Below are 27,500 nucleotides of genomic sequence, written 5' to 3' on the forward strand. Positions count from 1 at the left end.
GCTCCGCTACAGGCTAGCTCGTTCGCGAGGCTACCCAAGAGTGCCCCTGTCTTTTCGGTCAGTCACATTTCATTTCATTGTCTCGACAGAGACAATGAAAACAATGTCACCCGCCCGATTACATTCTAATTGCGTACTTTGTACACAGCTGGCACCTTGTGTGACCAGACAGAATCCAATTACCTTGCAGTTCCACAAACTGGTCCACAAAATCTTCGAGCTGAGGCTCATAGTCTCTGAGCAGTTTATAAAACACCTCCAGAACCACCTCGGCCACTTCCCACTAGAGGGAAACACAGACAGGTCAGAGACGGGTGTTCTCGTCCCCCCAAAATCAAACCGAGTCCCTCGGACCTGGAGTAACTTAGACAACATGATTCAAATAAAATTTTCTAAGTACAACCTTCAGGAAAGCACGAACTCCTCCTCCACATTTCTAATGCTGCTATTTGGGCTTCATTAGCCACTGTAAAACAGGTGGTTGTTTTTAACCACAAGATCAGTGGTTTGAAACCACCACCTGCTCTGGGGAAGAAAGGTGAGACTTTCTGCTCCCAGATGTAAAATTCGTCTCAGGAAACCTACAGGGGCAGTTCTGCTCTGTGCTACAGGGTGGCTATCAGTCAGAATCGACTCGATGGCAGTGAGGTTGGTTTGGGGTTCATATTTAACACACAATAAAACAACACCTAATGCAAGCCATTCTCTCGACTGTGGAACAGCCCACATTCTCTGGAAAGAACATGAGCTTGCCATTGAACCTCTCTCCCCTTATTTCACAGGTCAAGTCAGCGACACTCAGAGCAGATCTCAGGACCTGGCCCCCAGACATTCTTTGGCTGTTGCCCTAGGTGTGAAACAGACACAGGCCAAGAGGGAGCACCCCAAATGACCACACAGCACCTTTCTCAGAAAGTACTTCAAAGCTGTGTAACAAGAAGGGAAATTATTTATGCTGAAGGAAAAATAAAGGCCAAGGGCTTCAAAAAGTTCGAGGAAACCTGGCATTAGAAGATAATGGACTTTTCTCATGAACTTCTTGAAGCCCCCTCAGTAATCTACACATACAGGAACGAGAATGGTGTATATGTTAGTCAGCCTGGTGTATATGTTAGTCAGCCTGGGCTTGGTAACTGGGTACGATTTAACAACTGTTACTGTCCCTGCATATGGGATCTCTGATGGTGTAGTGGTTCCGAGTTGGGCTGCGATCATCGCCTGATCAGCAGTTTAAAACCACTAGCCACTCCAAGGGAGAAAGACTGGGCTTTCTACTCCTGTAAATAGTCTCAGAAACCCACAGGGGGTCACTATGAGTCAGCACTGAGTTTGGGTTTTGTTTTTTTGGGCGTACTGTTTGTTATTGTTTTGTTTGGGGGGGGGGAGCATTGCCCCTGCACACAGTTCAATTAAGGATGAATTTGGGAATTGAGATAACTGGCTGGCTTCTTAAATTATTGTGATTTCAAAATTATTCCCCTTTTCTATAACTTCCAGAGTCACCCAGTAATTTTTTTTTAAGAATAGACACAGCTGCCGATAGTGCTATTAGGTTTGATGAACACATGCCTGTTACTCTTCGTTCCGCCCGTTTCTCAGTGCAAGGCTCTGCCTGTGGTGAGCAGCACGGGCTCCTGCACACAGACTAAGCCTCTAGAGGACTCATCAGTGAGATAAGTACACAAAGTCCACGGGGCTTGTTAGAGGGTCAGTAGGTACGGTCGTGGTTACCAACAGTTCAGCTGCTAACCTCAAGGTCGGCAGTTCAAATCCCCCAGTCACTCTGGGAGAAAGACCAAGCTTTTTGCTCCCAGAAACCTACAGGGGCAGTTCTATCCTGTCCTGTAGGGTCCTTATGGGTTGGCATCAACTCAATGGCAGTGATTTGTGGTGGTACTGAGAAGAACGGTGGCCCAGGAAGCGAGCACCCCTTGATCGTATGGATTCAGACCTGCAGAGAAGGTGGCCAATAAGTCCTGAACATTTGGGTCACAATGACCTCTTTTAAGAAAGGGGGGGAGGGCACTGCAGACAAGCAATAAAGCAGCACCAGGAAGAAACACAGCAGAACGCTCTGCTGAGGCAGCACAGCAAGACTCAGGGCTGCTAGGCCGCTGTGGTATTTCCAGCCAACCACACAGCACGCTCACAAGTCCTGCAAGGCTTAAACAGAATGTCTCCCACTCCTGGGGTTACTTCTGCAACACGGGGGACACACTTTCCAGCAATTGGCCAAGAATGAACTTCCCTTTTCTGAGGCTAATTAGTATGCAGCCACTTGAACTGCTTTCAAAGGATCTCTAATGCCATGAGAAAGAAAGGATCTCATGATACTACCTTAAGTGGCAAAAAAAAAAGATTACAAATTAATACAGGTGATTATCACAATGTCACTGACCTGGACCAATAGAGGAAAAGGACTAAGGATAGTCCACCTTTGGCCAAAGGATTATGGGTTATAGAAGTTCTCTATTTTCTATTCTAGATTTTCTTAATTGCCCCAATTCAGCACCAACTAAATGATTTTTGATCATCAGTGACAAACACACACACACAAAATACCCCCAACAGGCTCAAAAATTTTTAAAAAGGGCAATAAAACTCCTATATCCACCCATGTGTATCCAGTCAGGCAATAAGTCAGTCATGTAAAGTACAGTGAATTAATTACGGCAGAACCTGAAAAGTCTCTTACAGAGCTTACTGGTTATGAGCATGGATCTAGAATCTCAGAGTCCTAGGTTCAAATCCTGGTCCTGGACCTTAGACAATGTCCTTAGCCTTGCATAGCCTCATCTGTAACATGGGAAGACTAACAATGCCTGCCTCACAGTACTCGAGGCATGATGTGAGATGACAACTATAAGCTTGGGTGGGTACCTTCCAACCAGACCAAGCTGCACTGAGAGACGATGGGCCCTCAGTCTCAGCCTCTGAGCCCAGGAAGACCTGCTAACATACCACAGGCCCCAGGCCCCGGCTCCACAGCCCAGAAGGAACACAAAAACTCGGGTTCAGGTTTCCCCTCATGTCCACCTCTAGGCCCAATGAAGGAAGTACACTTCCACCACCCAATTTGACCTTTTTGGTTCCATGTGGCCAAACGTTCTTCAATGAAAGCTCTCAAGTAGTGGTTCTCAGCTTGTGGGTCATGACCCCTTTGGAGTTCGAATGACCCTTTCACAGGGGTCACCTAATACATCCTGCATATCAGAAACGTATTTACATTACAATTCATAACAATAGCAAAATTACAGTGATGAAGTAGCAATGAAAATAACTTTATGGTTGGGGGTCACCACAACATGAGGAACTGTAGGAAAGGGTCACAGCAGTAGGAAGGTTGAGAACCACTGCTCTAAATGGTAGCACATTCCTCCCAACTGAAGAGTCAGCTCTGGCTCTAGGGCCCCAGCTTCTCTGCTAATGCACGGGGCTGTTACAGAATCCCCAGGTGAATTTTACCAGCTTTTGGAGGACAAGAGATGTGGTTTGCTGGGGACACCACCTTTTCAGCTGCTCTCCGGTAAGCCCTTGTGCGGAATCGCAGGAACACGGAATCTCGAAGGAACTGCAGGTAAGGGTCGAAGCCCGGGGGCCGAAGGCCCGCCCCCAGGTTCGAAGGGAAGGAGCTCTCCACCAAGGTGCTGATCAGCTGGCAGAAGGCCCGCGTCAGGGGGTACTCCTCACACCGGGACTCTATTTCGTTCAGTTCAACCTTCCAAAGACACAGACAGAGAAGTCGGTCAGATGAAATGGTTCGGCCGCCACGGCTGGCATTTAACACACAGGCTCCCACTGACACAGCCACCAAAGTACAGTCCCGAGAGACGCATGGCAGAGAGCGCCATTGTTCATCGAGGAACAGGCCCCAAAGTACTGTGTGACTGTATCAGTCACGTGGGAAATGTTCAAAGTCCCGCCTGCTGTTGGCAAAGTCGGATGAAGAACAGAAACCCTGAAGGCTGTTTTCCAGAGGGAAGAAAAGGGAAGCGAGAGCTGGACATTCCGGTTCCGGCTGCCCCCAAGTGACCTCATTACAGGGAGCACCAACGGAGGGCACTCGATTGGGAGTCTGCCATGGAACATTCTTTACCGGCTCAGAAACCCCTCAGTATTTTGTTCTCTTCACTGAGTGAAGGCTTCCTCTGAATCTCAACACAGACCAGAAAACCCTCCAGTGAAGAGAAATTCCCCTGGAAAATTACAGCCAGGAAACAGGGTCGGAATGATTTTTCTTCATCTCTTTAGCACTACATGACCGCAGGGACACAGTGCTTAGACAGAAAAGGGAACTCTACCTCGATACCGATGGCTTGTCTCTGGCTGGGCACCCTCACCGTCTGCAGGATCTGAAAGAAGGCGGTGGTGGCATCAGGAGCGCTCCTCACTCAGCATGGAGAGCAGGGACTTTTCAACACAGCCATCACCACCGCACCCACCTTGCCCGCTAGTAATCCCACGAGAGAGCCCAGCTGCTCCAGCCACTCCACACACAGGAAGCAACTATGACCTCAAGCCCCAACTTCCAAGCACACAGTGATCTCCCGCCACAACCCTACCTGTGTGTACTCCAGGGACTGCCAGAGGGAAGCAGCGATCTCCGGAGACTTCCCAAAAGCCGCCAGCGTCTTCAGAAGTTCAGCCTTCAGGACGGGGGGGATGCTGCACTGCAGAAGGCCCAGAATCACCACCACCGGCGTCCACTGGGGGTGCTCACAGAGGGCCAGCCGGGCATTCTCGCTCTGAGGACCACAAAAGACAGGGAGCGCTCACAACATGGAGTGTGGCCCTTGTGCCAAGCTCAACCTTGCCGGGCTGGCACACACTGGACCAGAGGCCCGTCCATGGAGGGGAGCCGCACACTGCCACCGGGCAGAGCAGAGGAGAGGGAGACTCTACAGAACTCTTCTCCAGTACAGACACAGAGAGAGAGAAAGAGAGAGAGAGGGTCTGCCAGAGCCACAGAAATCTCACTGTGCATTTTAAGTCATTCATGGAATCACATGAGAGACTGCATAGTAATATACCAGATAAATTACCACTTCGACCTTTACTGGGGGAGTGGAGGTGGGGTGTGGTCATCAAGTATCTGTGGATTCAAATTCAAGGAAAATCATAACTAATTTTATGTTCACAGCTGCATGACTGAACATTATTAGGAACTCCCTAGCCTGCAGAGGAATGTCAGCGTAGGCAACGGAGCTTTCCAGTGGATAACGGAAGCTCTACAAGAGATTTCTGAGCAGGGGCATTCTGCAACATGAGTGGAGTGTTTACACAAACTAATTCGGTGGTGTCAGGTAAGATCGTCTGGTTAGGAGACACGTACATACACAGTAGAAACCCTTCTAGGAGTATGCGCACGCATGAGCCATTCTCTCATTGACCTTTCTCTTTTCTCTCGGGCGTTAGCTATTATTTTCAAAGCTCAGCTTGTGACAAGAAGCCAGACTACTATGGCTTATCTTCTACAAGTCAAGATAACAAGGAGGAGAAGCACACAACGCTAGGTAGAAGCTAAATGTAATAAATTTTAAGCATGAAGACAAAATTGAGGGCTTCGTTAAGATGGCCCTGGGCTAGAAATAAGGTGCCCTTCGCCTGTAGAGTCTTTTGGAGGCGGGGGTCACCTACCCACGTAATGATGGTGGACGTCAGCTGCAGGAAGGCAATCAAGCCGTCCTGCTCCTTCTGGGTGATGCCGCGGGAGGGCAGGTGGCGGTACTGGATGCTGTCGGCACTGGGCAGGTCCCTGCGGAGGTGCTCATGGTACAGCATCAAGGAGTGGAAGAAATGTTCCCAGGACACAGGGCTGCCACCAGCCCCCTGGATGTTTTCAACTGCAAAGAAGCAACACAACATTGTAGTTTGGTTTCCAAAGTTGCCTGGAAACAGGAGAGGACACGAGGTGACAGCTATACGCTGGTTTTGCTAGCCCACAAGATGCAGCTTGACGGCATCTCTGATTCACTTATGCCTCACCTTCAACCAATGTAAGAGAGCTGAGCTGCAGTGGGAGCTGCGCTGCTGGTGGGCTGTGGTCGCTGCAGGCCTATTCCTAACTAAGGCAGGCTTCAGGGTACCAGGGGGACACCTTGCCTAGGTAGGCAGTGCGTAGAAAGCAAATTCAAATCCCTGGTGAACCGGAACCTGGACTCATTCTTCCATGGGACTAAGAAAATGACGTGACTACACCCAGCTGCGGACCAAGAGCGGGCGGTATGTACCTCTACCCAGAGTTCCTGCACAGAGCAACCAAGGTCTGCTCCAAGCACCCGGCCTGTAGGGGAAAATATTAAAAGCCTCTGAAGACTTCCTAGAGTGATGGAGACTGGGTGGACACCCAGACAACTACAAACCTGATAACCTTTCAACCTTAAACCCCCAAAACCTCCTGAAGTCTTTTTGAAATGAAACAAGAGCTAGCATATCTAGTAAAGAATGTCTGCCTCGAGTAGTCACATTCTCTCTTAAGAACTGTCTCTATGCGAACAAACAACAGCAAGGGCAAGGAGCAGACAGGTGTTCACACAGTGGGAGGCTGAGCAGGAGGGCTGCACACAGGGCACTGGATGGAAAGGGCAGGGGCAGCAGTGAGCGTCTTGCTATATGTCTGCACAATGACTTTTTTTTTAATTGAAAACTCCACGGTACACAAATCTGTCTTGGAAGAAGTACAGCTGGAATGCGAAGGTGGCGAGACTTTGTCCCTGGAGAAGGACATCATGCTTGGTAAAGGAGAGGCGGCTAGAGAGAGGAAGGCCCTGGCTGAAGTGGGTTGACACAGTGGCTGCGACAATGGGCCCCCACATACGTACCACTGTGGGGACGGTGCAGGACGGGCAGTTCTTTCGTTCTGTTTTGAGCAGGGTCACAGTGAGTTGGACCCAACCCCATGGCACCTAACCACCACATGGTGCACAGCTAGCACCAGAGCTGCTCCTTGAGAACAAGTACCACCTCACTGTCACAGCGACCCTGCAGGACAGGGTAGAGGTGCCCCTCTGAGTTTCCCGGAGTCTAACTGTTTACAAGACAAGAAAGCTTCCTCTTCTCCTGGAAAGAGGCCAGTAGTTTCAAACAGATGACCTTGCAGTCAGCAGCCCAACGCATGTGTGTGTGCATGTGTGTATAGCAATAAATTAAAGAAACCAAATGTGCGCAGCAAGGATCTACTTTGGGCCAAGCACTAGATACGCCCGAAGCTGACCAAGGGACTCAGGCTCCCTGAAGCAGAGCAGTGAGGAGCTCACTGGTGGGACAGTGAGGTAACCTGATAGATGGGGCTGACCGGGGCTTCTGTCCCCTAAGACAGGAAAGGGGCTTACACCTTGAGAAGAAACAACCACAAACAATGCCAGTCTTGAACAAGCAAAGAGATGCTGGCTCACAAGCGCCCCCACCCTGGCAACCAGTGGGCAAGAGCCCCTTACCGTGACTGCTCCCGTTGACCTTCAGCAGGCTGAAGCAGTAGTGAGCACACTGGGGCCCACTGGCCAGTCCCCGGAGCATTTTCAAATAAGGAATATAAATAGTTGGAGGTAGCAGGTCACCCATTTGCCTAACAAACTTTGATAGGACAACCTGAAATTGGGAGGGGGGGGAACATATATATATATATTAATGAGGATAAGTAAAAAAAACATCACTACAAAAGCCACAGAAGCCTTTACTGCACAAAAATATCCAAATGTACAGCTACTGCTTCTTGACAGCTCCCCTGCTAGGTCTCTACACATCTGAAGGCAGTGTTTCCATCTCTCTAACCCAGCAGTTCTCAACCTGTGGGTCGTGACCTCTTTAGGGGGTCGAAGACCCTTTCTCAACCTGTGGGTTGTGACCCCTTTGGGGGTTGAAGACCCTTTCACAGGGGTCGCCGGATTCCTAACAGTAGCAAAATGACAGTGATGAAGTATCAATGAACAGAATTGTATGGTTGGGGGGGTCACCACATCATGAGGTACTGCACTAAAGGGGTGTGGCATTATGAAGGTTGAGAACCATCGCCCTAACCCTACCTGTCCCCAAAGCATTCTAAATCATGGTCTGGGCATCTCGAGCAACTCGAGACGTGTTTCTTCTATGCATTCTTTGAACTTAAGGAATACAAAAAGTCTGAAGGGGCAAGATCAGGGCTGAAGGGCAGTGGGGGTAAGTTTTACCAACCAGATTCTCATAGGACTGCCCTTGTTTACATGTGTGGATCAATCACCATCCAACCTCTTCCTGGGTGAGGGGACGGACCCACCATGAATGTTCAGTCACATGGACAGAAGGAAGAAGAAGACAACGGCTCCCGACCTCGGAGTGGATCGCAACTTTGAAATACAGAGCAGGAGAGCTGCGAGGCCAACTGACGACGGTTGGCTTCTGTGTAACACAGGGAGGAAGGAGTCCTGACTGCGCTATCACCAGGGTCCAGGCTTCCGTTCCACTACTTGTACCTCTCTCCCCATCAGCATCGTCAGAGGGACGTGAACGCCTCACTGTCTTGAGGACTAAACCATCACCACGCTTAAGTAAACAGCATGTGAAGAACTTACTGACAAGGATACAGACACCAGACCCCTTTCTGCCGTCACTGCTCCTGACACACCGAGGACCTAACCTGACACACCGAGGACCTAACACGGGGCTGCCATGTGAACTCCCAAGTGCTCAGAACTGACTGGACAACGGGCTTCACACTCCCTGAGTTCATGAAAAAGTACAGCATCCTACAGATTACACAGCCGTCCTTTGTGCTTAAATAGCAACAACCTCAGGGACAAACACTTTTCTTCCCGGGTGAAATGCCCAGCCATCACTAGCAAAAAGACAAGGAGAACTCACCTGGCGTTGCGGGGGTCGCTGGTGCGCCACCCCCAGGTAAGAGCCCATGACGGTGGAGGTCTGAAGGGGCTCCGAGGGGCACCAGTACTCCAGAGCGAGCTCCAGGTTAAATGAGTTCTTTTTGTACAGTTCACCAATCTGCAGAGAGCAGGCACAGGTGCCGTAGGGAGACGCTGTTATTTACACAGGACACTGACAGCTTCAAAATGTATGTTGTGCGTGAACTTGCACAATGAAGGTCATAGCCTAGAAGCTTTCCAAAAGGAGGGAAAAGACCACAGAGGTGGAGCTCCCAGCTGGCCGACCCAATGGCTTACCAGGAGCATGAGGTGTTCGAGGTCCTTCCGAAGGGAGAGCGGGGGCTCATTGCCCATCTGCAGGCTCATGTGAACCATGCGAGCGTCTTCGTCGGCCCGATTCCGCAGCTGCTTCACCTGGTCAATGCATTAAGGACGGTTTACCCCCGGGTTCATGACAATGAAACCAGAACATCAGGCCACACTGCCTTAAAGAGTTTCCATAAAAAACAACATTGTTTAACATCCATGCATTTCAATGATGTAAGAAAAAATGCTGGGAATTTTACTGCTGATTTATTATTATCCATATTTTCTAATATTCAGAGCCCTCAATGAATTTGTGCTGTGGTTCCACATCTGCACTGGGGGCAGGATGTTCCCTCACCATGCAGAACTATCCAGAGTATTCTGGGAAGTCTAGTGTCCCTGCAATGACCTACTAACTGGCGGTCAATCCCGCCTCTGGTTATCGTAACAGGCAGCAACAAGCCCGTTCTCTTCCCAAACACCCCAAGAGGGCAGTACAGCCCTGGCTGAGAACCACTGCCTTCTAACAACTGTGTGAAACATATGAGAGAGGCACAAAGAACTATGTCTCCCTTAAACAGATATACCAAATCCCTAACCACAGATCTCAATACTTCTTTCCAAATAGTCAATGACTATCGAGTCAACTCGGACTCATAGCAGCCCCGTAGGACAGGGCAGAAGTGCCCGGGTGAGTTTCCAGGACTGTAACTCTTTACAGGACTAGAAAGTCCACAAAGTCTTTGGGTAGACACAAAAAGGATGAACCCTAGAGAAAAGGATTAGAGACTCTGGATGTCAAAAAACATTTTTAATTTTGTTCCTAAAAAGATACAGCCAAGCCTTCGTCTTTCCATAAACCAAGTGCCATCTGGACACCGGAGCAGGAGGCACGTCCAGCCAGAATAGGCTGCCTACCTTCATGGGCATGAGTGCCAGGAAATCCGTAATGAGATTATGGATTCTGCGGATATAGAACTCCTCCTGGTAGAAGTTCTCCGAGCCGACAACCGACTCCGTGAGGAACAGGAAAACATTGTCAGCAATCGCCAGCTCGGCCATGGCTTCGTCTGCTTCCGTGAACTCAGCCAGAGCTACAAACACATGTGGGGAAACAGCACAGGAGGGTGAAGTCATTAACCCAGGTCACAGTATTGGCAAATACTCTGCCAATGGTACCGAGTCTCGGTCTCTTCTCGACCCTCTAGCATGTGCTATGCACAAAACCAGACTACCGCTGTGTAACTCTAATGATTCACAAACCCAGGGGGCTGTGAGAAAAGTGCATGAGAAAGAAAAGCGTCCTTTATAAAAACAGTGATCAATGAAGATGAAGTTAGAGAACTGTGCCATGACACTGCTATCGACAGAGGGCGAGTTCGTACCCTAGCAGAAACACATCGAAATGACCTCAGGCTTGGATCTCCGGCAAGCACTAGGTGGGGCATTCAGTCTCAAAAATGACAGCCAAACTGTGGCCTAACCAACTGGGTATTTGTCATCAAGCAGCTAAAAGTTTTCAATAATTAAGCTTTTTAAAACTCTTTTATTAAGAGGGGGCTCTTACAGCTCTTATGGCAATCTATGCATCAACTATGTCAAGTATATTTGTACATATACTGCCATCGTTAAAAAATTAAATCTTGATGTATGTATGTATGGATGGATGGATTGTGATAAGAGTTGTATGAGCCCCTAATAAAACGATTTCAGAAAATTAAATCTTTAACAGGTCTACTTAATTTTTTCTTGAAAAAATTTTAGTAAGATCTCAAAATAGACTGAATTGATGAAGCTCCTCATACTCATCACCCACACCTCACCATTATCAATTCATGACTACACTTATTTCACATGAGCTCCCATTTTATCCACAGAATATAATTCTACTCAAGAAGATACTCAGAGGCTTCAAGAAGTCCATGAGGGGGAAAAGGTATTATAAGAAGATAATGGCATTTTTCCATGAAGTTTTTGAAGTCCTCTTAAAAAACAAATGGAAAATAGACCATACCCAGGCACAGCATCCCATTATCAGATCTTAAAAAGCTATCAACTGCAATTCCTAAGATCCCGTCATGTCAAGTATGTAGACTAGTGTTTCACCAAGTGGTGGTACTACCCCCAGGAGGGCACTGGAACAATCGGAAGGGGGGCGGGGTGAGATTTGCTGCAAAAGCAGACCCCTACCCGCCACACTTTATGCTAGATTACAGGTGGAAGGACAAAAGGGGGCTTTTTCCCTTAGTGGGCTAGGGGAGGGGGCGGCAGTAGGCCAAAGAAGCTGGGGAGCCGACAGTAAACAAAGGTTAAATTCCCAACCGTCGTATCAATACCAAGGAAAGTTTTGGTGGAGTTCTGCTAATAATGTGTTCTACTGTTTGCTTCTTGAATCAGGATCTACATAAGACTACACAGTAACTGGCAAGCTCCCCCTTGCCATTTATTTCTTGAAGAGATGTGTCTGAAGTCCTCCATGCTTTCCAACCCTGCAGCCTGCCGCTGCATCTGAAAGACAGGGAGTTTGTTCGAGAGGCCAGATCTGGCTTACATGGATTAGAGCAGTGGTTCTCAACGTGTAGGTCGAGACCCCTTTGGTGAGTCCAACGATCCTTTCATGGGGGCGCCTAAGACCGTCAGAAAACACCTATTTCCAGTGGTCTCGGGAACCGAGACTCAGCTCCTCTATCCGTCCCCAGGCGGCCTGCCTACACGCAGATACACCCACCTACAAGTACTCGGCAAAAGTCCGTTTGCTATCCATGCTACACCATGCTTCAAGCGTAAATTTCATTTATTTGTCATTAGAAATAAATATTTCACAATATGTAATTACATACTGTTTTTGTGATTCATCACTATGCTTTAATTATGTTCAATTTGTAACGATGAAAATATGTCCTGCATATCAGTTATTTACATGACAATTCATAACAGTAGCAAAATTACAGTGATGAAGTAGCAATGAAAATAATGTTATGGTTGGGGGTCACCACATGAGGAACTGTATGAAAGGGTCTCTGCATGAGGAAGGTTGAGAACCACTGGATTAGAGGTAGCTCTGGGAGTCCTTCTATCAAAGCACACCTTCGTAGGTAACCGTGTGGTGGTCTAGTTTGGGAGAACTGCTGCATTAGGTGTCCTGACGGTGAAACCAGTGCAGGCTGAAAGTGCACTGTGCTGCCTCGAAAGCGCTGGGAAGAGGCCTAAGTCAGAACCGTTTCCACTGGGAGAAAACAAGCAACACGGTCTTTGCTTCTTGGTTGAGGTTTTGAAAAAGGCAGTTCGTATATTTTTCCTTACCATGCAAAACAGTTTCTCAAATCCTTACTATGATCAGTAACCATTATTAACAGTAATACTAAAGCCAATGTTTTGTGATTAATGCCAATGTTTCAAATGAATTTGGAAACACTGGAATTAAAATTGTAAAGTGATCCATTAGTATATTACAATTTTGTAGTTTCATAATATTCCTAACATCCTCCCGCTTTTTTTAATGAGGCTGTTAATAAGCACATATGATCAATTTTTCAGAAACCTAGCATGAGAACAGAAACTAATTTTTCAAAATTCTGATCACTGCTCCAACATGGAACCACATCAAGTGTCCTACAAGTGACAAAGGGGCATGCAAAATGTGGTTCAGAAGGACATCGCAGGAGGACGGACATCATGCTGAGTGAAATAGGACGGGCGGGTGTCCTAGACCTCATTTATGATATAGCTAGAAACAAGGAACAGTAAGTGGTTATCAGGGCCTGGGGGAGGGGGGGTTTAATGGAGCCATTGCTGCTCTGGTGCTCTGATGGTTATGCATTGGACTGCTAACTACAAGGTCAGTAGTTCAAAACCACCAGCCGTTCTGTGGTGGAAAGACAAGGTTTTCTATCCCTATAAAGAGCTTCCGTCTCAAACACCCAGAGGCAGTTCTACCCTGTCCTGTAGGGTCTTTCTGAGTGGCATGGACTTAACGGCAGTGAGTGTCCTGGGCTTCCGCGGGGAGGGAAGGAACTATTGGAAGTGGAGGGTGGTGATGGTACAAGACAGTGAACATGATTTCACATCACTCAAGTGTACGCTTAAAACCCGATTCAGAAGGCAAACTTTGTTACATGGATTTCACTATACATAAAACTGAAAAAGGAAACAAACTCTGAACTATTTCAAGAAATCTGCCATTACAAAAAATGCTATTCAGTTTTTCTTTGATTTTTTAAAGTGCAAATATACACTGAAAAGTCTTCCACCTTTCTGAAATGTAAGTGATAATTCCTCCAATTATTGACACTTATGAAAAGGCATGAACATGTAGAACATGTAGAATCAAAGACATTAGGTCATGAGCCAAAATACCCAGGCCTTGAAGCCAGGTCTGTCATGCCCAGCTTGTTCCCACCTGGCAAACCTCGGCATAAACAGCCTAACAATGGGAAACAGATTACAGCTTAGAGATCTGATGAACCATTACATAGTCACTTCGAATTATAAAAGGCAATTTGGGGGCCAGAAAAAGTACTGACATAACATTTACCAATGAATATACTATAATTGAAAATAGAGTTAACATATAAATGCAAGTCTCGAGCATCTGTCAGCCTTTGTTCTCATTCCCCTAAAGAAAGCTGCAACAAAAGCCCTCTTAGCACATCACACGGGCTAAGAGGCTTTCTCGAGACCTCAAGGCCAGCATGACATGAGTGAGCACGATGTCCCAGAATCGAGCAATTGAGAAGCTGCTGGATTCTGTGGCGCGGCCCTGACAACAGGGAACACTGACCTGCAGGGCGAGAAAGACTTTGCAGGCTTTGCAGAAGCGACAAGCCCCTGAGACTCACGGTATAATAGCTAAGTTCTCATCCTGCCAGGTCAGCGTACACCTCGGTGTTTGATACTTACAGGAAGGTAAACAGAGCCTCAGGAGAGTTGTGGACAGCGTGAATCATCTCACAGACAGTGGGGAGTGGAGGGTGAAAAATCAGAAGGCCACAAGCATTCTTGCCTGGGCCAAATAACTGTCTCCTTTCGGTACTGTGCATTTCTAACCTGACATCATGTGGCAAATGGATTAAGGTTTGTAAGCAAAAACAAGAAGGAAAAGTATGGAAATATAGTTTTTTAAAGTTATTGAATGCAAAACACTGAGCACTGAGACAGGCTTCAAGAAAGAACATATCCCATTTACAACTAACCACCCTTGCAGGGCTCTTTTTGAGAAGATAGATTACACTGCTGTTCCCAGTCTTCGATGTTCGCTTGCAGATCAGCTTTATAAAAACAGTGAAAGTAAAAGGGCAGAGAAGGAGAACTATAAAAAGGAAAGAAAAAAAGAAGACTAAAGAGGCATTCAACTTGTGTCAGAACACTTAGTGCTGTCATTGGAATGGAGCCCTGTTATGAGCTGGGACCCTTTGTTTTCCACGGCTCGTTTACAAAGGCTCCTTACCAAACTCTACACCTTGTACTCCATCCATGTTTGTATACTTCACCAGGAGCGCCCCTCCCGAGACATCAGTCGATGCTGACACGTCTCTTTCCAGAGCACAATTGCTGATAAGCACATCACCTGTCACGTCGGGCAGCTGGGAGATCCCCCTCAGGGCCAGTGCCCAGGCGAGCCTGACGGTGGCCTGCAGGCCGGGCAGTTTCCACAGCTGGGAGTCTTGTAGGCGAGAGTGGATGGTGGCAATGTACTGCCTCTCCGTCAAGAGTGGGAGCTGCTGGAGTATATCTGGAAACACAAAGACAGACCACTGGGCCAGAGCCGGAGAAACCAGTGCTTATTTTCCACACACACTGTGATGAATTAACATGAAGGGGCGACACAGCAACAAATGCACGACCTACTGGATTGTACACAGTATGAACGTGAAAGAGAAAACAGACTGTGATGCTAACTTTCCATTGTTTCTAGTGATTTGTGGACAAGTCCTAACTACCTAAAAGAGCACACAGAATCACTCCATCTTCCTGCAGATGAAATCTAAAATATTAACCAATACGACCTAAAGATCAAGTCAAAAATTAATTTCCAAACACGGCCTGAGATTTTGTTCCTTGGTTTGGAGAAGGTTCAGGGTTGTGGTTTCCTGAGACATCTCAGTTAACTGGACTGATAACAAGTGTTGCTGTTTGTAAGCAAATATCCAACACTCAGCAAAATTGATCTCCATTCTCCTAGAACAATAGGGGGAGGAGGAGTCGGGACAGGAAATGTGCTGCCTTCATGAACAACTGCCTCCTTTGCTCTAAGACCAAAAGAACTAGAAGGTGCCCAGCTATCATTACGGAATACTTTGATCACAGATTTCATTAAAGAATCCTAATCAGAAGGGGGAAATGCAGAAAAGAACTTCAAATTCTCACGGACTCTAGGTTTTCTGGAATCAGGGAGGCAGGATGAACCCCTAGAACAATTGCTCTGTGATCATCTTTAAACCATCAACCAAATATATCCCCTGACATCATCTTAAAACTAAATGATCATTTAGCTTAACCAGTAAAATGGGTATGCCTTGAGCAGTGAGCTCTTCTAAGAACTCTCTACCTGGGATCAAACTGACAAGAGCCACTCCACAGATTAAATGGAAACCCTAGGGGGCACGGAATGTGCATTACCGGGGTGGAACCACTTGGAAGAGGATGTGAATGGTTGCACAACTCAAAGAGTGTGATCAGTGACACTGAACTACACATGCAAACCACTGAATCGATGTATGTTTTGCTGTGTGTCAGGAATGCTAGTGGTGTAGCAATTAGACCCTCAATGGCTAACCACACTGTCAGTGGTTTCACCTCGCCAGCCACTCAAGGGGGAGAGATGTGGCTCAGCTCCGGTCAAGACTAGCAGTTCTACTAGGTCCTTCAAGGCCTGGATGGGTTGAGATCAACTCTGTGGCAGTGGGTCTGATTTGGGGTTTAGCTGTGTTTGCTGGGGTTTGCTCAACAAGATGAATAAAATTGGGGAAGAATACTAGCTAAGTGGACTGAATTTAAAACAACAAACACTGATCCAAACAAAAGAAGCAAGGAGCTACTCAGGCTTACAGCACGTACGAAACAGCACGCAATCCTAAGCAGACCCATCCCGCCACAGGGCTCTGTAGATAAGTGCAGGATTCTGAATAAACACAGAAAAATCCAGGGACCATCTCAGGATTCATTGGCTTTTCTTTGCTATTTTCCGGGAACTATCTAAAAATTCACTTAATTTCCTTCATCATTTTCTGATACTTCCTTCTAATAACCATATTATAAGTAACTTCTAACAAAGAAAAACTCATTCTTTAATTCTCTTCTATCAGATATGCATTAACCATTTATGCCACCCATGTATTTATTAGTCAAAGATATACAGAATGACCAACAAGAACTTAGAATCAAAATGAAGTAATAGAAGTACTCGTGGTATAGTGGTTACTAATTGGGATGCTAACCACAAGGTCAACGGTTTGAAAAGACCAACTGCTCCAGGAGAGAAAGTTAAGGCTTTCTACTCCCGTAAGGAGTTACAGTCTAAGGAACCCTACAGGGTCTCTAGGAGTCATGATCCGATTCAATGGCAGGGAGTTTGGTTTGGAACTGGAAAAGATTTCAGCTGAAGTCAAAACACTGCATCTTCGCCTGTGACATTTCATTCCACTTGGCTTATGAGGACCCCAGCTTAGCAACTTCCACTAAAGCCTTTGGGCTGCAAGACCCCCCCCTGGTCTTGCCTCCCTCGAGCTAGCTCTGTGCCTCACGTCATTCAGCACAGGACTTCCAACCGATGCTTTAGCTCTCTGCTCCCTGTGACACACAACATGTGACAACTTGCTTGGGGCTCAAGGTGGCTGTGGTGGAAGCCAGCTTTCCCTAGTCGCAAAGGACAGTCACCAAGGAGATGGTGCCGATATCCGGCTCCCACACACCTAACAAGAGGCCTTGATGGCATAGCCCCGTAGACAGAAAGTCAATGGCAATCATCTATTTTGGTAGGGATCCTCACTGAGATCCTCACGTCTGGGTACCAACTGCTTACAAGCTACCCTCAACACAGAAACTGTAAGTCAGAGATTATGGACATGAGAGTTACCCATGCTGACAGCATTTTCATAAAAGGTTTAAAAGCGTGGAACAATATTAAAGAAACCAATAGGCTAGGCCTACATACACGGAGACTTGCCCATTCCAAATGCCAAAAAAACAAAAGAAACGTGCCGCTTTACTCAAAATGTGATCTCAGAGCTCAACGCCCCAACTTGGGGGCTTTGCACTGGGGTGGAGGGTGGGGGGTGGGGGGAATGCCATTCTCAAAGTTTCCACCAGCAGGTGCCGCCCTTCTTCCCCGCTACCACCAGTCATGGGACCTAGTGTTGGAAAGTCAGGGCTAGTACCATCGCGTTCCTCGGTGCCCTGCTCTATGAAGCTGGTGTCGAAGCAGTACAGGAGAGCCATGAGCAGGGCCAGGTTCACTGCATCCAATGCGCCGTTGGCCTCCACGGTCACTCTCTCCAGATGCCCTATAAGGAGCAGGGTGTCATCTTTGCCCAAAGGGGACTGGCAAGCCCAGGCAAAAAGGCTTTCGGCCAGGGATTGTCTGCATTCCTTGATGAGATCGGACACCTGGAAAAAAAACAGCACTGGTATCATAACAGAAAAACTACACCACCCCTCGGTCTAACACTAAAACAAAAAGCTATCTTTTCTAACAGCCAACTTGATAAAGCCTCTTTGGATCTACAAGGGATCCTAAACTCTCACCTACAGAATTCTGAGCAAACCCGCTTTTCCTAAATCTGCACCCTAACGGGGTGGCCACTATCTTGAAGAACAAGTAGACACACATGTCAGGGTCAATCAAGAAGCTGAAACAATTGCAAAAAAAAAAGAAACGATTGCAAGTGAATTTTCCCCTGCCTTCTTCCTCTTCTCTATTGGATCACTTCATGTCATGGCTTGTCTGCCCTGTGATTCACCCAGACAAGCCACAAGATGACCTCGTGGGACCCTTGCCTCTTTGCGATGCTTTTCACTGCCCAAGCCTCTCTCTCGCTGGAGCTTCTCAAACTCATTGTTCACGTCAATCTGTGACACGAGGGTAAGAATTTTATAAGTCAATCCTTGCTCCATCAGCTCATCTGTAAAACGCGTTGTCATGGAAACCAGCTCTGGACTGTAATGAAAAGAAATCCGAGTGAGCAAAGCCATAAAGAACAATAAACTCGCTAACGAACACCCCCAGCTCTTTTACTTAGTGCGGTGGGCGGCAGCGCTAAGCAACAGGGGGAACTCTACAACTTGGCTCCATCCATCAGGGCTACACATTGGGCTTCAATAGGTTTCTATGTAAGAATAACCGGATGCTTCTTTATAAGGAAATCATATCAGGTTTAAGTTGTCATGTCACTCTGAGCAGAATCAGACAGTATTCATTTATAGAGTTTACGCATATTACACATAGTGAGGGAAGTCCTGCTGGCCCCAAAAATGATGCCGTCTGCCTGAGATCACAGGAAGCAAACAGACCTGAGTTCGAGGGTCCAGGTCTTTCCGCGCCGCGACTGAACCAAGGCTTTCAGGGAGTTTGCGATGCACCGCTTTCCATCCCAGTACAGGAGCACAGCGACGAGGCCTCTGGTAAGGCCAGGGAAGTGTGGCTGCTGGTGCTCCCCTGGAAAAGGGGGTGGAAACCAAGGCAATGAGAAAACACGTGGATTTGGGATTAAGAGCAGAGTCTCAACGGCAAAGTTCAGGCCAAAGATTCTCAGGTGCTCTGGGGTGAAGAGTATGGGCAACGCAAACTGCCAACAAGTTTTGCTGCAGACAGAAGGCTGGAGGTTTGAGGCCACCCTGAGGCTGCACCTTGGAAGAAGGGCCCGGTGATCCACATCTGAAAAGCCAGCCCTGTAAAATGAACCTGTGGAAAACCTCTCTACTGTCACAGGTGGGGTGGCCAGGAGTCGAAACTCACCCGGAGGCATGGGGCTCTTGGTTTGCGTGTCCTCTTCTAGAATCAGCCACCCCTTTTCTACTTAGCAACCTCGAGGGGCCAGCCAGCCAGGCTTGACCACAGCAATGATTCAGAACGCACCATCTAGCAAATTCCCAAGTTCACCCTCACCCCACAGTCAGAGTGCTCCTTAGAAGTCAGAATGATAAAACTTCATCTCACATATTTTGAACATGTTGCCAGGAGAGATGAGTCCCTGGAGAAAGACATCATGCTTGGTAAAGTAGAGGGGCAGCAAAAAAAGAGGCAAGCCCTTGACAAAATGGATTGACACAGTGGCTGCCATTTGTGAGGATGGCACAGGACTGGGCAGTGTTCCGTTCTGTTGTGCACAGGGTCGCTATGGGGCGGAGCCAAGTCAGTGCCAACTACCAACAACACTGTCTACATGCTCCCTCCCTCCCCGTTGGGCGGTAGTCACAGGTCCCAGTTCAAGCCCTCGCTATTGGTCCTGCTTGGAAGACCCTGTCGGGCTGGCACTCTCTCAGGGCTGGTGACCTCCTCTTTGGCGATATCTGGTGACACCTGCCTGCATGCAGCCTGCCTTGTCTCATTTCCTCCCTGGGACTTAGCAAGACCAAAATGACCTCTGATTTGGCCTCTTCTCACCTGAATTGCCACCCCAACGAGAATCTCCACACTGATGTACAGTGCCTCACAACTCAAGACGCACCACAAAACGTCCGCAAGGCTCTCCTCTCCACCACATAAAAGCCTTTCTTACAGCATCAAACTGCCTGTAACAGCGCTGATGCCTCCCCCGCCAGCGAAAATAACACAAAGAACATTCCCTGAATAGGTTTTCCATTTTAAAAAAGGGAAAGGGGAAATCCTTAAAAAAGCATTTGAAACCTGAAAAAGGCCACATCTGAAACCAGGAGCGTGATTTTGAAGTACCGACCCAACCAATGAGAACCTACCGGCAAGCAGTAGCTCCACAGCAGCCAGCTCCCCGATGTCAAAGAGGTCACTGAGGATAAAGGCTTCCTTAATGAGCTGCTCAGGGAGAAGGCGGGTCCCCTGCTGTCCTTGGATAGCAACGCCCTCAGTGCTGGCTTTCTGAACCTTCTCATGCTGCTGAACGTTCTTTGGCTGTAAAGGTGAAAAGACATAAATAAGACCGTGGAAGGACCAGAGCCCGCAGAAGACAAAGTCCTGAGCACTCCCCATAGGCAGAGTGTTGGTGACAGCACAACCTCGCGACTTTTAGAGGTTTCAGACCAGTCCAGCCAGGAGGCATGTGGCCTAATGCTACCTTCAACCGCTTCTCCTCCTAACTCCTTCTTCATGATCTCACTCAACTCTGATCGACAAAGTTTCAGAACACACTCCATACAGCATTCGGCTTTTCGAGTTCCAAAGGAACGTTGCTGATTCTATAGTTAATGAATGCAAAAAGCATGGTCTTCAGACGGGAAAGGGAAGCTGAATCAAGGAACTGCTGAATGGACCAGTAAAGCTAATGAGTATGCGCTCACACATTATGTAAAGATGGTCTTCGCCCCACATGACTGATTTGGGCCCCACAGTTAGCCAATGACATCTGATACAGAATTACTTGGTGCATCAATCGTAAAAGCTTACAATGCCAGCTCCTCTCTAAAAACATCACCTGGATCATCTAATCCAGACCACAGAGGAGAAAGCAAGACCTGCCTATGGTCTTGTAACTCCCTCGTGGTAGAGCCACGATTAGAAGTCAGCTCAACAGTCTCCCGGACTAGGGCATTTTCGACTGCACCATCCGAGGAAAAGCAGAAGGCCATTTCTCTGGTAACATCACCCCACGGAATAGCATGCAGGGGGCATGCTAGCATCAGAGGGAAAGGTGCAACAGCACTCGAGGGAGGACCCAGACATGAAACCCCTCCCCAGAAGCACTCCAGCCCTGGCTGCGTAAGATTTCAGGGTGCAGTGATAAGGGGCACCCACGAGTTAATTCACTCCGCTCAGGTCTCACTGAAAAGAATGAAAACATTGACGTGTGCCTGGAAAGACATCAAGTGGAGCCACCTCGCCAAGCTCAGAGGCCTTGTTAACCAGAGGTCAGAGATCTGAGAAGGAAACTCTTTCTGGGCTATACTGAACTTCCTAAATTACATTCAAATTTGACCAGGTTTATCGCCCAGCTACACATAAACACAGCATTCGCCTCTACGAGGAACGAGAGAGAACAGCTCCTACGAAAAACTTCAGCGTAAGGAGAACATGACTCTGGAGTGAGCCCACAGCACTTCACCTTTACAAGCATTCAGAGTTCACTTGCTGCCCTCCAACCTTTGAAGAAGAAAGCAAACCCAAGAAAAAAAAAATTCCTACTGGATTTTTGAAGAGTGAGATGAAGTCTGGCTTGTGTTTCTTCAGAATCATGTCGAGCAGGTGGACAGCTTCAGGTTGTCTTTTCCATAGCGTGCTCCCCACCGTCTGCCAGATGTCCTTGTAAGGACCCCACAGGCTAGCAGCTTCAAGACACACAGACAAACGACCGTCAAATAGAGCACAGCCATGTTCAAGTCTCACATTTCAGTCAGTCACCCTCAAAGCCGCTTATAGATCCCGGCACCCTGGCAGCACAGATGGGGAGGGAAGGGCTCAGCTGTAAAGTCAATGGTTGGTGGTTAGACGCCCACCCAGCAGCTCCACAGGAGAAAGACCTGGCAACCTGCTCCCGTGAGACCAGGAGCAGGAGGATGTCCGACCGAGAAACCGCCAATCCCAGCTAACCTCCCACAGGCGCCTCACCAAGGAGAAGCTGTTCCCGCCATCGTAGTTGGAGTGAGTTCATTACATGTTGGACCAGCATGGCCAAGCACGATGTTATAAGTATGTAAATGTCCCTTGGCAGCAAAAAAGGTTCCCTCCCCCTGCATTAGACAATATACAGTCTGGCTCATAAAATGCCCCGGGTGCCTGGTGCCACAGAGACCAGGGAACGGGGGGGGGGGGGGGGGGGGGGGGGGGGGGGGGGCGTGAAAAATGTGATAGTCTCTTAAAAGGGAGCTTGTGGCAAGTTGAAGCTCAGTTATCTAAGGTCTGCATTGTCTCATGTGGTTGTTTTAATGGACGGAAACCAACTTGGCAACAACCAGCAAGCACTGGGGAAAAAAAACACCGTCAACAAGTCAAACCTGACTCACACGGACCCTATAGGACAGAAGGACAAAAAGACTGAGCAGAACTGACACAGAGTGTTTCCAGATTGCAACTCGTTACAAGAGCAGCCAGCCTCATCTTTTTCCTGTGGAGTGCCTGGTGGATTTGAACTGCTGACCTTGTGGTTAGCTTGCCAATGCTTAACCCACTAGGCCACCAGCCTCACCAGCAAGCAGGTACGTGTACAAATCAGACATTCAAATAGAGTCATTAATGAGTATTCTCCATCAGCAATGTAAACATTTTATCTAATATAAGTGATGCCCTTACTTTAAATGCAGAATCATCCAAACCTGGTATTGCCATTAAAAAAAAAAGTTTTAAAAAAACCTACTACATCCTTAGAAACAGAATAACCGGAAACAAGGGAATGCTAAACCACTTTAAACTCGTTTCCTTATGTGGGAGGGGGTCTCTGCGCTGCACAAGGTAGCATGTGTGAGGGGCACAGCCTCTGATATAAGCAGGGGCTCCCCTCCCAGCCACAGGAAAAGCAGATTTAGAAGAATCTGAAACTTGCTTACCACATGTATCTCAGAAGTCTGATAAATGATTGGCTGTTTCTTTCCTTAAAAATAATACGGATTGCACAGCTTTTTAATATATTTAAAACATGGAATTGTACGGCATGCAAGTTGTCAATAAAAGTGTTACACTTTAATCTTTGTTTTAATATGCAATACAGCCCCCTGCCATCAAGTCCACTCTGACCCACAGCAACCCTAAAGCACAAGGCAGAAACGCCCCTTGTGGGTTTCTGAGACTAACTGTTGATGGGACTAGGAAGCCTCTCCTTTCTCATTAAGCAGCAGGCCAGTGGGTTTGAACTGCTCATCTGGTGCTAACACTTAACCCATTCCATGCCACCAGGGCTCCTTGAATCCACAATAAACAAAACCAAACTCACTGCCATCAAGTCAATTGCAACTCATCCTGTCCCTTTAGGAGGGTTCTGAGTTTGTAAACTAATGAATAGGAAACAGAACTTGTTAAAACATAACGTTTCTTTGTGCCACATATATTTAATAAGATCAGTGGGTTCTGATAACCCCACACACAACTCTTTTTATGAGGGCACATCCAGTAACAGACCAAAACTCTACGCACAAAAAACCACTGATACTGGATAGAAGGGTCCTGGTGGCACAGTGGGCTACCCTGCGAGGTCAACAGTTCAAACCCATCGAAAGATGTCCAGTTGCCTACAGATGGGCTTTGGGTCTCCACTCCGCACATCCCTCATTCTATGGTTTTTTGTTCTGATGATGCCTGATACCTCATCCCTTCGACACCTCGTGATCGCACAGGCTGGTGTGCTTCTTCCACGTGGGCTTTGTTGCTTCTGAGCTAGATGGCCGCTTGTTTACCTTCAAGCTTTTAAGACCCCAGACACTATATCTTTTGATAGCTGGGCAACATCAGCTTTCTTCACCACATTTACTTATGCACCCATTTGTCTTCAGTGATCATATTAGGGAGGTGAGCACACAATGACATGATTTTTTGTTCTTTGATGCCTGATAACTGATCCCTTCGGTACCTCGTGAACACGCAGGGTGGTGTGCTTCTTCCATGTGGGCTTTGTTGCTTCTGAGCTAAATGACCGCTTGTTTACCTTCAAGCCTTTAAGATCCTGGGCTATATCTTTTGATATCGGGCATCATCAGCTTTCTTCAGCACATCTGCTTATGCACCCGCTTTGTCTTCAGCGATTGTGTCGGGAAGGTGAGCATCATGGAATGCTGACCTGAGCCTTTCTTTACCAGAATGGCTGAAGCAGATGCAGACGCAACATCCCTGCTGCACAGAGTGGGTGGAAGATGAGTTAACCTTCCCCAGAGCAGTTAGGAGGGTGGGAGTGAGAGGTGACACGTCTTTGGAGAGGCTGGCTGTGAAGGAGAGAACAAACACAAGGTGGGGAAGGGCACCAACGGGGGCGTGGGGAGAACTGACAGAGCACAGGCGTGGGCTCGGTCAATGGACAGGCGCGGGAGCAGAGGGGAAGGATGCAGAGAGGGGCTGCCTTCGTCAGGAAAAGGGGGGAGCCTGGTCAAAAAGGCTGTAGATAGAGAGGTTCCTGTGTGACAGCCAACCCCGCAGACATGGAGAACTGCCTTCTGGGACTGTAAATCTCAGGGGGGCAGTTGGTGGAGGGACTCCATAGCAGTAAGACAGCAAACCAATCACAATGATCAATATATAGCCCCCTCCCAAGGGCCTGGCCAACAGAAAAGTGGGTGAAGAGAGACAGCAGTCGGTTTAAGACATGAAAAAATAATAATAATAATTTATAAATTTATCAAGAGGGAGGGAGGGTGGGAGAGGGAGGAAAAAATATAAGGAGCTGATACCAAGGGCCCAAGTAGAAAGAAAATGTTTTAGAATGATAATGGCAATGTATGTACAAATGTGCTTGAGACAATGGATGGATGTACAGATTATGATGAGTTCCTTATCATTTTATTGCTTCTGTAAGGATACAGTCTCAGAAACCCTAGGGCTGCTATGACTTGGAATCCACTCCCTGGTGGAGGTGTGCTTAGAACCCTGAGACTGCATGAAGGTAAACAAATGGCCATCTAGCTCAGAAGCAGCAAACCCCACATGGAAAAAGCACACCAGCCTGTGTGATCACGAGGTGTCGAAGGGATCAGGTACCGGGCATCAAAGAACAAAAAATCATATCATTGTGAATGAAGGGGAGTGCAGAGTGGGGACTCAAAGCTCATTTGTAGGCCACTGGAGATCCCCTTGCAGAGGGGTCTAAGGGAGGAGACAAGCCAGTCAGGGTACGATGTAGCAACAATGAAACACAACTTTCCTCTAGTTCCTAAATGCTTCCCCCCCCACACACACACTATTCATGATCCCAATTCTACCTTACAAATCTGACTAGACCAGAGGATGTACACTGGTACAGATAGAAACTGGAAACACAGGGAATCCAGGGCGGATGATCCCTTCAGGACCAGTGGTGAGAGTGGCGATACCGGGAGGGTGGAAGGAAGGTGGGGTGGAAAGAAGGAACCGATTACAGGGATCTACATATAACCTTCTCCCTGGGGGATAGACAACAGAAAAGTGGGTGAAGGGAGAAGTCAGACAGTGTTAGATATGACAAAATTATAATTTGTACATTATCAAGGGTTCAAGAGGGAGAGGGGAGCAGGGAGGGAGAGGGGGAAATGAGGATCTGATGCCAGGGGCTTAAGAGGAGAGCAAATGTTTTGAGAATGATGAGGGCAACGAATGTACAAATGTGCTTTACACAACTGACGTATGTATGGATTGTGATGAGTTGTATGAGCCCCCAATAAAATGATTAAGAGAAAAACCTCACTTCCACAGAATCTGACTCATAGCAACCCTATAGGAGGGCAGAGCAGTTTCTACAGGTTTCTGAGACAGTTAACTCTTTAAAAGCCTGTCTTTCTCCCAATAAAATGAAGTAGTCATGTATGGTTCATTAGTAGCCTATGGTAGTTTCTAAGGAACCCGGGTGGCATAGCACTGGTCTGTTAAATTCAAGGCACCGAGGCAGTTCTACCTGGCCCTATTGGCAGACTCTATGGCAGTGAGGTTGGTTTGGGGAAGTTACTAAGCCTCTTTAAGTCTCATTTCCAAACTTGTAAAATGAGGCATTTAAATGCAGGCCACTGCATAGGTACATCAAAGGGATTAAATGAGAAGACACGATGTCAACACTAATGTTTGGGCTGCGGGTGCTCAAACATAAACGCTGTCAATCTTATTAACGAATTTGGCCTGATGTTACTTTTCCAGTTCTATGAACTATAGAAGCAGAACTCTTACTCCACCCCCCCACCCCCACCCCTCAAAAAAGCCCTGGCTACTTCGACGCGCCCAAGAAAGTGTCCTCATGAGCGACCTTCTCTACAGGAAGTCACTACATCATTTCGTCATTGTGTCCAAACTTAAGTGCACCTCAGTCGGGTGCACTCAGCAGGGAAGTCCACGTGTCCGGGACTTCTGACACCCTGGCTCCGCCCGTTAAGTAAGTACTGGAAGGGGAGCCCAGCTCCGGGACCATCAATAGGCACCCAACATAGGAACGTTCGTCAGGGAGGTACCGTCCGGGGTGAGAAGAGCCCAAAGTGTCCGCACCCCAGATCTTCTAAACCCCACGGACGCCGGGAAAGCCGCGGCCCGGCGGTGCAGGAGCTTGCAGGGCCGCCACACCCGCAGGGCTGGGGGGGGTCACCTGGGGATCCCGCGGGAACCCCCGTCCCGCTGGCTTCCGGGTGACAAGCTCCTAAATCGAGGGTCCTCACTGCCCGCAGGTCTCCCCTAGGAGGGGCTCAGGGGTTGGAGCTCGTCAGGCTCTGCTCGTGGCTGAAAGAGTAGCCCGGGTCACCGGGCTCGTTGCTGGAGACCTGACCCAAAATCAGGGCCGAAGCCACCAAACAGGTAGCAGGAGGGAAGCCAGACTCGGGCCGGGCTGCGAAGGGCTGCACGGGCGACGGCAGGCGACGCCGCCTCGCTGCTCCGAACCCCACACGCTGTCCCGGGCGCGCGCCGCCATTCAAACGAGGGGCGGGACCCGAGGCCCACACCTAGAGAAGGGCGGGCGCCGAGCCCAAAGGGGGCCTCGGCCTCGGAGGGGCTCACAGCCCGCGGCTCTCCCGGAAGAACCGGTCCTCGGCCAACCCTACCCGGCCGTGTTACTTCTCCCCAGACGTACTCACCCGAATTTACCGCCAACGGCGTCGCCATCTTGCTGGAGGACTAACGAGCCTTCCGGCCGCGCGGAGGACCCCGCTGGGCGGGCTGTCCGCGGCGCCGCCTGAGCAGAAAGGGGCGCGTTGTCCCCCGAAAGGCATGCTCTGTGCAGTACGAAAGGCTCGAACACGCGCTCCGAGTCACAAACGTCACTTTTCACCGGAATTGTTCATCGTATTAAAATGAGGGGGCGGCGACTGGGGGGGAGCCGCGAGGGGGGCCTCGGTTTTACGTCCTCTGTGCGTTGCATCCTGGGAATTGTAGTTTTTCCTAATGAGCGAAGTTGGTTAGATGTAGGAAAAGACATGCCGAGTCGTGTTATTAAACTGATGCCTATCGCTGGTAGCACAAAAGACGTGCATTAAAATAATTCTCTGAAATGAAAATGAACTCTTCTTTACATGATACACTTCAAAAGCCATTGAACAGATATTAAATTTTCATTACACTGCAAT

The 27,500-nt window shown here is 48.2% G+C and overlaps 1 protein-coding gene across 1 annotated transcript in view; it reads right to left on the minus strand.

Annotated features, from left to right (window-relative positions):
• NUP205 (nucleoporin 205) overlaps positions 1–27,039 on the minus strand; it is a 62,567-nt gene extending 35,528 nt beyond the window's left edge. Inside the window, exons 1-16 of the mRNA XM_004707830.2 lie at positions 27,012–27,039; positions 21,472–21,614; positions 20,073–20,244; positions 18,669–18,813; positions 18,156–18,315; positions 17,537–17,765; positions 14,728–14,892; positions 10,080–10,255; positions 9,153–9,269; positions 8,836–8,973; positions 7,437–7,587; positions 5,638–5,843; positions 4,563–4,745; positions 4,302–4,352; positions 3,509–3,718; positions 184–283 (exon numbers count right to left, since the gene is read on the minus strand). Of these exons, the coding sequence (XP_004707887.1) occupies positions 184–283; positions 3,509–3,718; positions 4,302–4,352; positions 4,563–4,745; positions 5,638–5,843; positions 7,437–7,587; positions 8,836–8,973; positions 9,153–9,269; positions 10,080–10,255; positions 14,728–14,892; positions 17,537–17,765; positions 18,156–18,315; positions 18,669–18,813; positions 20,073–20,244; positions 21,472–21,614; positions 27,012–27,039 (2,374 nt within the window). The remainder of the gene's footprint in view (positions 1–183; positions 284–3,508; positions 3,719–4,301; positions 4,353–4,562; positions 4,746–5,637; positions 5,844–7,436; positions 7,588–8,835; positions 8,974–9,152; positions 9,270–10,079; positions 10,256–14,727; positions 14,893–17,536; positions 17,766–18,155; positions 18,316–18,668; positions 18,814–20,072; positions 20,245–21,471; positions 21,615–27,011) is intronic.
• Positions 27,040–27,500: the final 461 nt, after the last annotated feature.

The sequence above is a fragment of the Echinops telfairi genome, unplaced genomic scaffold, assembly GCF_000313985.2.
Source record: "Echinops telfairi isolate 266 unplaced genomic scaffold, ASM31398v2 ScPeMD7_23;HRSCAF=83, whole genome shotgun sequence".
Lineage (NCBI taxonomy): Eukaryota > Metazoa > Chordata > Mammalia > Afrosoricida > Tenrecidae > Echinops > Echinops telfairi.